Source organism: Macrotis lagotis, chromosome 4 (genome assembly GCF_037893015.1).
Source record: "Macrotis lagotis isolate mMagLag1 chromosome 4, bilby.v1.9.chrom.fasta, whole genome shotgun sequence".
NCBI lineage: Eukaryota > Metazoa > Chordata > Mammalia > Peramelemorphia > Peramelidae > Macrotis > Macrotis lagotis.
In genome coordinates this window covers 79,477,824-79,492,194 of record NC_133661.1, presented here as the reverse complement: position 1 = coordinate 79,492,194, position 14,371 = coordinate 79,477,824, and the positions used below count along the sequence as shown (strand labels likewise).

The 14,371-nt window shown below is 36.0% G+C and overlaps 1 protein-coding gene across 2 annotated transcripts in view; it reads left to right on the top strand.

Annotated features, from left to right (window-relative positions):
• ENTPD1 (ectonucleoside triphosphate diphosphohydrolase 1) overlaps window positions 1–13,198 on the top strand; it is a 111,081-nt gene extending 97,883 nt beyond the window's left edge. The window contains exons 8-9 of one of the 2 annotated variants that reach the window (XM_074233267.1): window positions 1,300–1,437; window positions 4,275–13,198. In XM_074233267.1, coding sequence (XP_074089368.1) covers window positions 1,300–1,437; window positions 4,275–4,481 — 345 coding nt within the window. In that variant the 3' untranslated portion in view covers window positions 4,482–13,198. The remainder of the gene's footprint in view (window positions 1–1,299; window positions 1,438–4,274) is intronic. The other variant, XM_074233266.1, reaches the window with a different exon arrangement.
• Window positions 13,199–14,371: the final 1,173 nt, after the last annotated feature.

The following is a 14,371-nucleotide window of genomic DNA, read 5'->3' as shown; positions in this document are numbered from 1 at the left end:
AATTTGGACCTACTTTTCTTGCTATTACAGGGGTTCCCAACCTGTTTTGGTTCCCATACCCTTCAGATTTAAGTAAATGTTCTTGTAACTCCATGTAAGATGAATGGAAATAAATTCTAGAATTTTATATAGAGAATGGAAATAAATTTTACCATCATAAATAACTAATTTCAGCAGGATAGTATATTTTACCAGTTATCCCTTTCATCCACTTAACAAGCTTATTGTACCCTGTGAGATCCATATGCTCTATTTGGGAAGCCCTTGCTCTAGGACAATTCTAGTTTATCTGCACCAGTTTAAAAAAATTTCACTTTTCAACCTTTTCCCTCAGTAGATTTTCTACTAAAACTGTCAAAGGTAGCAAAATTGAATTTGAGTTTCATCTGCTTTGATATCTCTTTGAACTGGGTCAGGAGTCAGGAGTCTTTTGGTGTACTTAGAATCTTCCAGCTGGGAATTCCAGCTTCCTGTCCTACTGGAGACATGAATAGTAAGGATCATCTTATACAACTCTCCACTCTATACACAATGTAAATTGTCTGTGCCTTTAACTTCTTATGACTGATGGCTTCCTTTCTTTTTAGAAGTCATACTTTATAAATCCCCTCCTTATTAACTAAAGGAAATAAAAGGGGGTACAACAAATTTTATTTCACTAGTTTTTAACACCATTAATAAAAAAAAAATTTGGTGAAGGACGAGGTTGAAAATGAGCTTGTATTTTCAGTAGATTACATTGATTCATGATCTCCTTTGTCCTACACAATCCAGTATGATATAGGATAAGGCAATACTCATAACAATGGAAACTTAGTCTCACTCCCATTTTTCATGAGATAGGATCATAGATTTAGAGTTCAAAGAAACCTTTAAATCTAGTTCAGGGGGTTCTTAGATTATGAACCACAAAACTCAAAGGGGCTGAAGGCAAATTTGAGTCATCTATGAATTTAGATGGAATTTTTTTATTTCAATATAATTGGTTTCCTTTGTTGTCCTCCTCTTTATTTTACACATTTAAAAATATTATTTTGAAGAAGAAGTTCATAGACTTCACCAGACTGTCAAAGGGATCGATGGAACAAAAACAGTTATGAATCCTTGATCTATTCTAATCCACCCTCTATAGCTTAGCCCTTTTCAAAGCTGGGCTTGGGGACTTTCAAACTGTTTCAGTTGGAGACTGCAATCCCAAAGACCTTACCCTTGATCAGCATTAGAATTGGAAACTAGATCTCTTGATAAGTTTATGTTACAGTCAAATAAAGTTTGAAATCTCTTTTTTTCATTTCAAAGATTAAAACACAATTTCCTCTCATCAAAGAGAAATACCTCAGTGAATATTGCTTCTCTGGAACCTACATTCTTGCTCTCCTGCAACTTGGATATAGATTCACTGAGAACAACTGGGAAAATATCCAATTCATGGGCAAGGTAATCAGTGTGTGTGTGTATGTGTGTGTGTGTGTGTTATTTGCTACAATTATTTGCTACAAATCAATGGCTCTGGGGCATGCAAGTGGATAACTTTTCTTGGGCATGATGTTTTCTATTTAACTGCTTTTTCCCCCCTACTTGACCATTTTTTAAAAAACTCTAAGCAGAGCAGGTATATTGGATAACTCCTCTTGCATTTTCCAACCAGCATTCTGTCTGTATTGGGGTCTGTGCAGGATCACTCAATCAATCAATGAAAATTTACCAAGTACTTACTATATACTAGGCATTGTGCTAAGGATGTGAAAGTCTGAGGATACAAAAAGAGACAAAAGACAGTAGCAACCCTGGAGGAAGTTATAATCAAATTGGATAAAGAAAGTAACAAACATTTATTAAGGTCCTTCATACTATGTGCCAGATACAAATATTACAAATATTATTTCATTTGATCCTCACAACAACCCTAGGAGGTAGGCGATATTGTTATTTATTTTATAGTTGAGAAAATTGAGGCAGGGAGCAATGAAGTGATTTGACCAGGGTCAAAGAAGGTGGATTTGAATTCAGGCTTTCCCAACTTCAGGTCCACTGCTCTGTGCACTATGGCACCACCTAGCTACCATATTCCCTTTCTAAAATATGGTTCTTTAAAAGAACTTTCAGAATCATGAGCACATTTGGAGTTTACCTACTTATAAAGTAGGTAAGGAATGTATGATTATTTTCATTTTACAGATTAGAAAACTGAAACTCAGTTATAACTTCAGCATTAGGACTTGAAACTAGGTGTTCTCATTCCCCATCCTTTTAAAGGACTCAAATCTGACTCCCTCCTACTTTTCAGGCTTTTTGGACCTAACTCTCTCTCCTTCAATGACTTCCTAGCCAGATTTGGCTTTTTATTGTTCCCTACACAAGTGTATCTATTTCTTTTTATTGTTTAGGTGATAAATCGCCCGGTTCTGTGAACCATGGCATTCTAGACCCTTTAATTTTCCACCATCTCTCAAAGTCTATTCAACCTTATGTTTGATCGAAGTATTTAAACTTCAGCTCAGTCTCTGACCTTCCACTGATTAACCTGTCGCTGATTTATAGTTTCATCATTTGTTCTCTTTAATTTCTTTAAGTATTAATTGATTGATCTCCTTTCTGTTCAAGGGACTTTTCAAGTCTTTTCCAGTTTCCTTCAAAACTCACCTCGAGCCCCTTTCAATGGGAAGACTATGATCCTCCTAAGTTTCTAATACCCTTTTTCTTGACATTGCTTTTATTTTTCTGTGTCCATGTTACCCCAGTTGAATGTAAGCTCCTTGATGACAGAGTGTATTCCACTTTTATCTTTGTATCTTTGATTCAACATACAACAGGAAGACCTCAATATTTTATTGAATGAATTGTGACAATGCCTTTCAGCAATATTGCTTTCCAAATTATGCAATGCAGTCTTTTGTGGAAAAGTGCAGCTTTTTAAAAGCAAATACATTATCCTAGATTGAAATAAAGCCAAAAAAACAAATGCTGAAAAAGATTTTCTTTTCTGAGACTCTCAGTTGCTATTACTTAAGGTTAAATTATTATTTGTTTGATTTGTTTCAGATTTTTTGGTGGGAGGGTAAGGAGATACAAAAACTCTTTTTAAAAATAGTTACTTTAACTTAAGAGCTAAAAAATGAATAGGTTTGATGACTTATTTGAAGAGGGTTACTTCTGAGTACATTGCATGGAGCAGGGGGCAGGGGAATGTTGTATTTTAACAGAGACACATTATCTCTCTGCTGGGTAAACTATCCTGACTGATCATGTTATTATCACAGACTCTATCCTCAGATACAGTCTATCACCCCCTCCCCATTTGTCATTCCAATACTCCTAAATGAGATTGGAGGTATCTTCCTCAACTGACTATAACTAATTGTCCAAAAGCAGGCAAGTCATGATCTAACTTAGATCAGGCATGGGGGGTGGGTTTACAGGTAAATGTCTAGTATTATAAGGTTCATGAGGGGCCAGTTTCTCAACAAACATTTATTAAGAACTTACAAAGTAGGGGCGGCTAGGTGGCATAGTGGATAAAGCACTGGCCCTGGAGTCAGGAGTACCTGGGTTCAATCTGGTCTCAGACACTTAATAATTACCTAGCTGTGTGGCCTTGGGCAAGCCACTTAACCCCGTTTGCCTTGCAAAAACCTAAAAAAAAAAAAGAACTTAAAAAGTGACAATCCTTGTGCTAAGAGCCAGGGATATAATAAAAGAAAAAGAAAGATAGCCTCTACTTTCAAGGAGCTTACATTTTAATAGAGGAAGTCAACACATAAAGGGGAACTGGAAAAGGAAGAGAATAGGGAGATGGGAGATGAAGGGAACATGGTAGAGGAAATCTAAAATCCAAATTAAAGAGGAATGCCAGAGGCCACACACTCCAAACCAAGAATGCAAATTCCAAGGGATCTGATCTCCATTCACCTGAGAGACTTATTAGAAAGTTGGTATTTTGAATTGCTGCTGAGATTAACTGGGGTCATTAAGTCCTTTCTTGTTACTAATTTATTTGCTTTAAATCAGTGGAGTTTAATCCTAAACTTGGAAAATATTACAGGAAACATTATTCTTCTAAACCATCTCTTCCTCAGGGCCCATTAATACATGCAGTAGTTATTTAATAAATGCTTATTGAATGGATGAATGCAAGACCTCTAAGTATAAATGTGGATAAGGATGCTGAATGATCAGGTTGGTGGAGTTTTGTTTTTTTTTTAAATCAAATCTTGAATAACAAAATTTCCATCCTATCCAATCCCCCTTCCCTCTCCCCTTCTTTCTCTCTCCAGATCGGAGAAAGTGATGCTGGATGGACTTTGGGTTACATGCTGAACTTGACCAATATGATCCCAGCAGAAAGCCAAAGGAATCCACCCCTCACCCATTCGACATATGTCTTCCTTATGGTCCTCTTCTCATTGATCGTGTTGGCTGTGTTCTTCATTGGCTGGCTGATCTTCCGAAAGCCTTCATGCCTTCAGAAAGGAGCTGTATAGCAAGTCTGCCTGAGATCAGTTGGGTAGAATAAGGAAGAAACACTTAGAAGGAGGACTTTTCTCCCTCCTATAATTTCATGCTGCACTCCTCATGGGAGTCATTCTTTACCAGCACAAAGCTTCCCTTGACTTCTGCTGCACAATTTTTCTCAGGAGGGTATCTTGCCATCCATGTCCCATACTTCATGGCAGAAATCCAGCATCTCCTTGTGATTGTTTCTTCTTCACCTTCTTTCTCCCATGTGTTTTATGCTTTTGTGGATCACAAGGATTCACCATTTTTTCAGAACCTTGCTTTATTGAATTGTATTCATTTGGAAGAGAAGACATGATGAAACTATAATCAGCAACAGTTACAGATGAAGGCCAAGGGGCGGCTAGGTGGCATAGTGGATAAAGCACTGGCCTTGGAGTCAGGAGTATCTGGGTTCAAATTCGGTCTCAGACACTTAATAATTACATAGCCGTGTGGACTTGGGCAAGCCACTTAACCCCATTTGCCTTGCAAAAAAACCTAAAAAAAAAAAACAGATGAAGGCCAGTGGGATACATGAAGAGACTGAAGTGACTGGACAACACCTCATCTCAGGAATTATTTGAGTTCCTTGTGATTTCCTTCTATTTACCTGCCTCCCATTTTTGAAGAGCAGATGAAAACCCTGTATGGAGCAGAGTCAAATGGGCTCTCTAGAAAAGGTTTTTAAAGTAGGCCAATATTGGCTAGGGCCAAAGAATATCACACAGTCATCCTCTGCAGTAGTACAATGCTTACCTCAGTATCATATTGTGTCATAGCTGGGACGTGATGGTAGCCCCATCTCTTCCATGCAGAGTTTTATATTAGAGCTGCTAATCATACAGATGTACCAGTCCTGGGGCATATATCATGGTGGGTAGTTGTATATCAAATTAAAGATATCTATTCTACTCAGGGGTGGGAGTAACATGGGGGAGAGTCATCCTAGCTTTGAATGAAAGTGGAAAAACCTAAATATCAGATGTAGGGCAGACGTTCTCAGACTTTTTTGTCTCAGGATCCCTTTACACTCTTAAAAATTATTGGGAACCATGGCCCAGCCTCAAAGACTTTTTGTTTGTGTGGGTAAAATCTAGTGATATTTATCATATTAAAAATAAAAATGTCTGTATTAGTATAACTATAGTTTTGACCTCTCAGACTCACAGAATCTTATGAGGGTCCCTGGATCATACTTTGAGAGCTGTTGTAACAGGTTATCAATTAACAGGCTTCAAGAAACAATGATGCATTCTTTGCCTTGGAACCTATTATGGGAGATGGGTGCATTGTTGCTAATTCTGGGTGGAGCAGAAGAAGGGAGAAGAAGGGAGAAGAAAATCTCTGCCACCTATCTCCATGGACTGTTATAAGCATTGCCTCAGAGAAAAAAAGAATGGAACATGATTTTGACCTTGTTCCAAGATCTCTGACAATCCTTCAATGGGCTCATCCCTGAATGAATGTTCCCTCCCCCCCCCCAAGATCTGCTTTCCAATAGGCCCAGGGAACAACTTCATCTATAATTATTCCCAGCTTGAACATCTTTGACCTTGAGCAGGGGTCAGATTCCAAATTGATATTTTAATCCCCTCTAAATTCAATTCAGTCAATTAAAGAAGAGAATCTCCTTCATTCCTGTTTGTCTTCTTCCCCAAGTCTTCTGAGCAAAAATGGGGTCCTCCAAGATCACTGATTTCAAGGGTGAAAAACATTCAAATATTCACTTCTAGCCTGTGAGGCATAATTTAAACCTTCAGCAGTTCCATTTTTGTCCTTTGCAGAGCAGGATGATTGATATATGATGTTAATTTTGTCTTACGACAACCCTAGGAGTAACTCTTTAATAATAACAATAATAATAATAATAACAATAGTTCCTTATGTTTGTTATGCTTTATCATATTTGATTATATTATTTGTGCTGTATGGCAATTCTGTGCAAGAATTATTTGCCCCATTTTTCAGATGGGGAAAACTAAAGCTCAGCAAGTTTAAATATATCAATTTTACATAGGTAGCCTGTGAAAAAATTGAGATTCAAGTCCAGGTCTTCTGACTCCAGGACTTCTGACTTGTGTCCTTCTGCTCTATCTCATTCATTTTACCAGGGAATATTATATATCTGCCATCTTTAAATCTTATTTGATAATGATGGCAAGAAAAAAATTGAGAGGCTAAATAGACATTTCCTTGATAGGTAGAAACTACTATTGTATATAATTGAAAAACTAATAAAATATTTAAAAAATAAATAGACACCTCTTAGAATCTTATTTCTAAGTCCTTTCTCCAGATGATTACATTGCAAAGTCATTATCTCACAACAGTGAGCTTCATTAATCTGCTTGGTAACCAAGAAATTCATGGGACAAGCAATCATTCTCCACAAATCCCAGAAAAATGATAGAAGAAATTGAACCAAGGCTCTGCTCAGTCTAATTCCCAAATTAGAATCAAGTTAACATACAGGTGTAGGTCAGGGCAAATAAATCATATTTCTATCATCATTGGTTACAGCTAGTTGTAATTTTTTCTAGAACCTTAGTCAAGAGAATGCTTTGTGATATAGCAATCTCAATCTTTAAGATAGTTTAGAGAGTGAAGAAAGGATGGAGGAGTGAACTGTTTGTGTGGGTGACTTTTTTTCCATTATGAACCATAAAAGAAAAATCAAAGAGATCAATATACTACCATAAAACCAAATAATAGATATAGTAAGTTTTTTTATTCAGAGAAATGAAAAGGAATTCGATCGATATGTTTTTAATATTAAAAGGGATACAGGGTGGCTAGGTGGTGCAATGGATAGAGCACCGGCCTTGGAGTTAGGAGTACCTGTTTTCAAATCCAACCTCAGACACTTAATAATTACCTAGCCATGTGGCCTTGGGCAAACCACTTAACCCCATTGCCTTGAAAAATCTAAAAAAAGGGGGGGTACAAAGATATTTGTTAATAAAATAAATAATTTAAATGTATGTATCATTTCCATATTATGATTTATGAGAAGCTTAGAATAGGGTAAGGAATGGCAAAGTGAATTAAGAGACATTCAGGGAAGGGGAAAACAGAGGTAGAGTAATACACCCAGAACAGAAAGAAGACATATCTTTATCCCTACTTCCTCTAGTGGGAGAGATTATTAAAGTCATTTTATTTTTGCAACTACAAGTACTATGATGTAATTTCCATTTAAAATTTATTGAATTTGTCGTTTGAAATACTTTTTAACTAGAATTTTAACATTTCAGCTGAATTTTAGTCCAATCTTCAGGTTTTGTTGCTTTTTAAGTGAGGATGAGTATTAGATTATTTGATATCAATATCCGAATGGTCTGGAAACTTCAGGAGCATATATACATACATATCTATCTACATATATACATAAATAAATAAATGTATTCTGAGATAAGACAATTAAAGAATATAGATATTGTTTTTTAATAATCAGGAGAATTATTTAAATTATAAATAAAAATAAAATTAAACTAACAATTATTCAATTCAGTAACTATATATGAAGCCCTTGCTATGTTTAAAATATTATGCTAGGCACTGGGGGAAAGGGAGAGGATAGAGACAAAAAATGAAAAACAGTCTACAGCATCAAATAATTTCTATTCTACTAGACAAGGAGAGACAGGGGAAGGAAAATACCCTGATTTCTTAGAACAAAATACATAAACTAATGAAATTATAGTCTCTTGAATGTCATTCTTGGCTAACTTAAAGACCCAGTTGTTTGCTATATCTAATGAGTTCCAAAAAAATACTATGTTAGAAATCAGCCTAGTCAACCTTTGAACTTCAACTATCATTAGCATTGAAACATGACAGTAACTCAGTGTTAGCTGTGCTGTTATATAAACCAGCCAACATCCTATTAATAGACCCAATTTAGAAGTGTATTCTTTCTAATTAAAGATTACTTCTCTTGCTTGGTACCATTTTCTTCACTAAAGAGTCTCTTCATGCCAGTCAGTGCACTGACTGATGGTCTCGTATTTTAAACTGACAGAAATCCTTAAAAACTCATTTACCACAAAAAAAAAGACTCATGTAGCCATTTTTTCTCATTTGCATATGTAGTACCCTGTACAATAAAAAAAACCATTCCAGTTTAAGCTGGCTTTGTCATAATCATAATAAATGTGTTCTCATGATGGGAGAAACAGTGATCAAAAGACATTTCATTTTTTCAAATTTATTATTGGCTGTATCCAAGTACATGAACTACAAGTCCCCACCCTTCCTTATAAAATCGACATGAACCTCTAAATCAGATGACATCATTGCCTTGGCCTCATAGATTTCTTCTGAAACAAGAGTAAAAAGGGCTAATTCACTATAAACTTCCCTGAGTGATGCTGAACCTTTATTTGACACATAATTTACAGAGGGCTGCTGGAGGAGGGATGACATATTTGGAAGTTATGCAGAGTTTGTTTTATTAGATGAACCTGATAGTAGCAGACTGGATGTGAACACTGGTGTAAGGTTTCAGACAATTTGTGTTTGTGTATGTGCATGTAATGCATGCATGTGCTTGGTCTGATACTATTTAATGGTACAATGATGGCATTATGAGGGATGCAAAGAAGTTGACTCCATGTTTTTGTATTGTAAAGAATATCCTGAAACAAAACATCATTTCAAAAATACTTTGACAATCACCTCTTTATATATTTGAATTAAGCTCTGAGAAGCTATGGAACCCCTCTACCCTCCCATGATTTGAAATGAGGGAAAGGAAAGACAAGGGAGTGACATGGAAGGGAGTGAGGAAAGAAGGGAAAGTAAGAGAAAGGGAGAGTGGAGAGGAAGAAAGGGAAGGGGAGAATCTTTGCTGATAGGCAGGAACAGAGGATATTGGAAACTCTGCAAAAGCTTAACTATTCAGGAAGTCTTGTTAGAGGAAAGAATGATACTAAGAGAATTGTATGTAAGAAAATAGCCTAAAAATCCAGACTCTCACCAGGAGAACCCTTGACTTCGCATGTTCCAAAAATGCATTGAAACTTTATGGGTCAGAATAGGTCTTTTAGAAGAGCTATGGCTCCTTCCTCTGGCCTCCCTGCAGGGTCACTAGGTCAGTCTTTTCAAACAGTATTTCCCTTTTTTACTGTCCTTACAAATGAAGCTTTCTCTATTGCATCAAATCAAGACTCTCATTGGCATTCAAGGCTCTCAAGAGAAGTTATTCGATTCCTTTCTCACAAGGAAGACAAGTAGAAGCTTAATAAATGTTTTTGAATGAATGAATACTCTCTTCAATAGCTGGCCATAAAAAGCATTCTTAGTTTTTGCTTTGAGACAGAATTTAACAGCAAATGTGAACACAGAATATCCAATTCTCCAGTGATTGATGGAAACACTGAAGGAGGAGCAGACAGACCTTTGGTGCACATCAAAATATGAACATGATTGGGGCAAACTATGCAATGATTCCTGTTTTAAACTTATGGGGAAAAATACTAGTCCCCTCCATGTGGAGAAGAAAATATTTTTAGTAATTTTAATACATAAATGTAAGCATGATGTTGTACTACACTAAAAATGATTAAGCAATATTAGACATGAGTTGAAGGAATGAACTGCCTATACTTTGAGTCACTTACCAGCAGGTGAACTGTAATGTCCAGTTAAGTAATTTAGACTTAAAATTCACAGACTATATTGGATTTTGAAGATGAAAGGAAATCTTAGAAGTGATCTAGTCCACTCCTTTATTTTATAGATGAGAAGAATTAGACCATGAGAATTAAATGATTTTACCCATGTCATTCATCTGATTGGTATACACATTTGGGTCTATAATCAATATCTCCTAACTCTTGAGACTCTTTTTTTAGATTAGTGAAATAGGAAGACGTGATTCTTCTTTGTTGCTTTTCTACAAAAATATAATTGCAACAAAAATATTAAGAAGATGAATTTTTTCCTATTTTCCTTTTGAACACTGGAAAGCAGTATATTCCAGTTGTATTAAAAGTTAATAGAAAGTATAAATCCCTAAGTACAAATTAGCTAGCCTTGCTACTAGTTAACTGTCTTGAGATTTTTTTAGGCCTCATCAGCACCTTTTGATTCCTTCTAGCTGCTATCCAGAAAGTAATTATCTCTTTAACAACCCCTCTAGGAACACAAATTGTTCAATTTTTTTCCTACCAAAGTACATTTTGCCTTCTCTTCAGGATATTTGCCCCTTTATGCTCTACCTTTGCCACATATTTCTGGAGTGTTCCTAAAAAAAGAATATAAACTTCCTTGTATCCAAAACTTCCATTTGATAATATTGCTTCTAATAATCCTAGTAATGCTACTAACATGTTTAATGGTGATATAAATGGTAAAAGACTTTTCTGTACTGCTATAAAAATCTGCAAACAATTTATACACAATCCTTTCACTTCTGACCAGGTTAGCCCCATCCAGGAAAAACATCATATATAAAATCAAGTTATGGCTATTTTCTCACAGGGATCAAATTTATAGTGAGAAAGTCTTGCTAATTGTCTCTTCATAAAGAAAAAGTGATCAGTAGACTTCATGAAATGAAGTTAAGGCAACTAAAGCATTAGCTTCCAGATGGTAGGACATGGACATTCTAATGACTTGAGACACCCCCGGTTGTGTCTTGGAGCACTGAGTTTTAACTCTACCTATTCTTTGCTTTTTGTACCTCAATTCAAGTCAATGCCCCAATATTATTATGTATATTGGTATACTATTATCACATCAAGAATTGTTCTCATCATCTTAGTGTTTTCCTGTATTTGTTAAAACAAAGCACAGAAAACTTCGTATTTTGGGCCAATTACTACTGAGTAACATGTGCAAAGTTGAAATCCTAGAATTAATAGTCAGTCAATAAATATTCATTAAACATCTACTATATATCAGACACTATGCTAAACTGGAGGAATAAAAATGCAAATTGTATTCACTGTCTTCAAAAAACTCCTAATATGGAAGACAACAGGCAAACAAATTTGATCAAACAAGTATCCAGAATTTATATCCAGAATAAATAGAAAATAAGAGAAAGAAAGCATTAGAATTAGGAAGCAAATTAAAAGAAGTTAAGTGATTTGGCAAGTCATCAAGATTCATAGGTTCATAGGATTTAGGGTTATAAATTTTGAGCTGAAAGGGATCTTAGCAATCATAAAGTACTACTACTACAATCATGTAGTAACAACTCCAACATTTTTTGGATGAAGAAAGTGAGGTCCAAAGATGCTAAGGGATTTGCCCAAGACATTGACTTAGAAGGAAGCAAGATGCAAAACTTAGGTTCTGTGACACCCATTCCAGCTTAACAGTGGGTGCCTTTTCTTTCTCTCTGCTTACCTTCCTTCTTTCTAGTTCATTTTCCCCACTTCTTTCCCAAGCTTCATTTTTCTGGTGGCCACATCTATGTCTCAAATCCAACATGCTCCAGACCCTCTATGTGGGAACAAATGACATTTTGACAATCTGGCTAACACAGTGACATGAATTTCTTAGTTATGTCTTTATTGTCTGGTCAGTGGGAAAACAGAGTTCATATTCCTCCAAAAACAAAGACAGTTGGAATAGAGAAACAGGGGGCCTCTGGCATAAAAGCAATACCACACAAGACCAAAATATGATGCTTCCAGAACTGCATAACATCAGAGCTGGAAGAGGCCTTAGAAATCATGGAGTCTAACCCTCTCAGGAAACAGAGGCAGCTAATGTTATGATAGAGAGCTGAGTCTAAGCAAATCACTTAATTTCTGTCTGCCTCAGTGTCCTCAATTGTAAAATGGGGATAATAATAGAGTCTACCTCCCAAGGTTGGTTATGGGGATCAGATGAGATAATATTTGTAAAACACTTAGCATGGTACATTGCATATAGAAAGTACTTAATAAACACTTCCATTCCCCCTTCTTTCATTCTATTACCTGAGACTTAGAAAGATGAAGTGTGTAAGTGGCAGTCATGATAAAAATTCAGGTGTCTAAACATCTAGTTCGTTGATCTTTCCAATATACTTTCCTTAGAACCAAGAGTAATCAGAAATTCTATTGGAGAAATTTAACTGTTCCACTATTAAATACATCCTGTTTTGTATTTGTTTGATTCACTTTCATCTTTGGCTCTTATTTATTCCTAGACCAAGCATGTAAATGGAAATTTGAGTCACAAATTGTGACTTCAGAATAGAATCACCAAAATCACAGAATCTCAAAGTTGGAAGGGATCATATAGATCAATCTATTCCTGAATAGAAATCCCCTCTTAAAAAGTGGTACTGTTCATCATCCTCTACTTGAAGAACCTCAGTGATGAGAAATCTGATATAGCCCTTTCCACTTTGTTGGAAAGGTTATAGGGAAGGGGAGCAGGAGAAAGAATTGAATCTGAATCTTTGTCACTTCTATTTACCGCTTTTAGTTCTGCCTTCTGAAATCAAGAACAACTATAATTCTTTTTCCCATGCTGTGTCATGTGTATTTTTTTTCTTTCTGAGAATTATTAAATATTTGCCAAAAATGTATTCCTGCTCTGAGGTTATGAGTTTGGGAAACTTGGTGGATGGTAATATCCTTAGAAAGAGTAGAGAAATTTCAGGGATGGGTGAGTTCCAGGAGAAAGATAATAAATTGAGATTGAGATGTATCAAACATAAAACAGGAAATCTGGAAAATCCAGAAAGGTCCAAGAGGGAAGTTGGCAGTACGATATAGGATATGATGAAAAATATTGGGACTAAGGATAAGAATTTGGGAGCCATGTAATCTATGTGGAGATGACAAACACAGAGCAATTGAAGAAGGCATCAAGAGAAAATGCAGCATGAGCCTTGAGGCACTCATGTATAAGTGACAGGAAATAGATCTCTGTTAAACCAACCAAGAAGAAGGAGCAAGAGTAGTAAGAAGTTGAAGAATAAGAAAAGAACAGTAGCATAGAAGCCAAGGGAGGAGAAAATACCCAGGAATGAGAGAGGTCAAGAAAAAGAAAATTGAGAGGAAAAAAGCCTATTGGATTAAAAAATTATAAGATTGTTATAACTGGAAGGATTAGTTTAGACAGAACCAAGTCTGTGTTAAAAAATCTGATTATTAATGGTTAAAAAGTTAGTAGGCAAGGAAAAAGACATGAAATAGATAACTCGTGAGTTTGATAGTGAAAAGAAGGGGAGGTAAATAATAGCTTGAAATAAAGGGATCAAGAAAAGATATTTTTTTTCTTTTTTTTTAATTGTAAGGATTGGAGAGAGCTAAGGACACGTTTTTAGGAAATAGGGGAGGAGGCGATAGAAAGGGAGATTGAAGTTGAAAGATAAGAAAGGAAAAATCTAAGTCCTGACTCCAAAGGTGATCAGTACAAGGAAACATCATGTCCCTTTATCCTTCTGTTGTTCACATTCTACAAATCCTCAACCCTAATTCATCTTCACCCATTGAACATTCAGTATGGGTCAAGACAGCAAAGGGAAAAAAGTGAGGTCAGAACAAAGATTTGGAATTGGGATAACAGAGAGGAACAGAATGTCTTAGAGTTAATGGTAAAGTTGAATTGGTGGGGTGGCGTAGTGGCGTAGTGGATAAAGCACCAGCCTTGGAGTCAGGAGTACCTGGGTTCAAATCTGGTCTCAGACACTTAATAATTACCTAGCTGTGTGGCCTTGGGCAAGCCACTTAACCCCATTTTCCTTGCAAAAAAAGAAAGAAAGAAACCCAAACCTAAAAAAAAAAAGAATTTGGGTCTTAGAAGATAGTCATTTTGAATACAAGTGACAAAAGGAAGTAAGTGGAGTTTATATGTCTGCCACAAATTAGCAAAAGGACTAATAGATGGGGCCTCACCCTCCAGATATCCTTTGGAAATTTGGAAA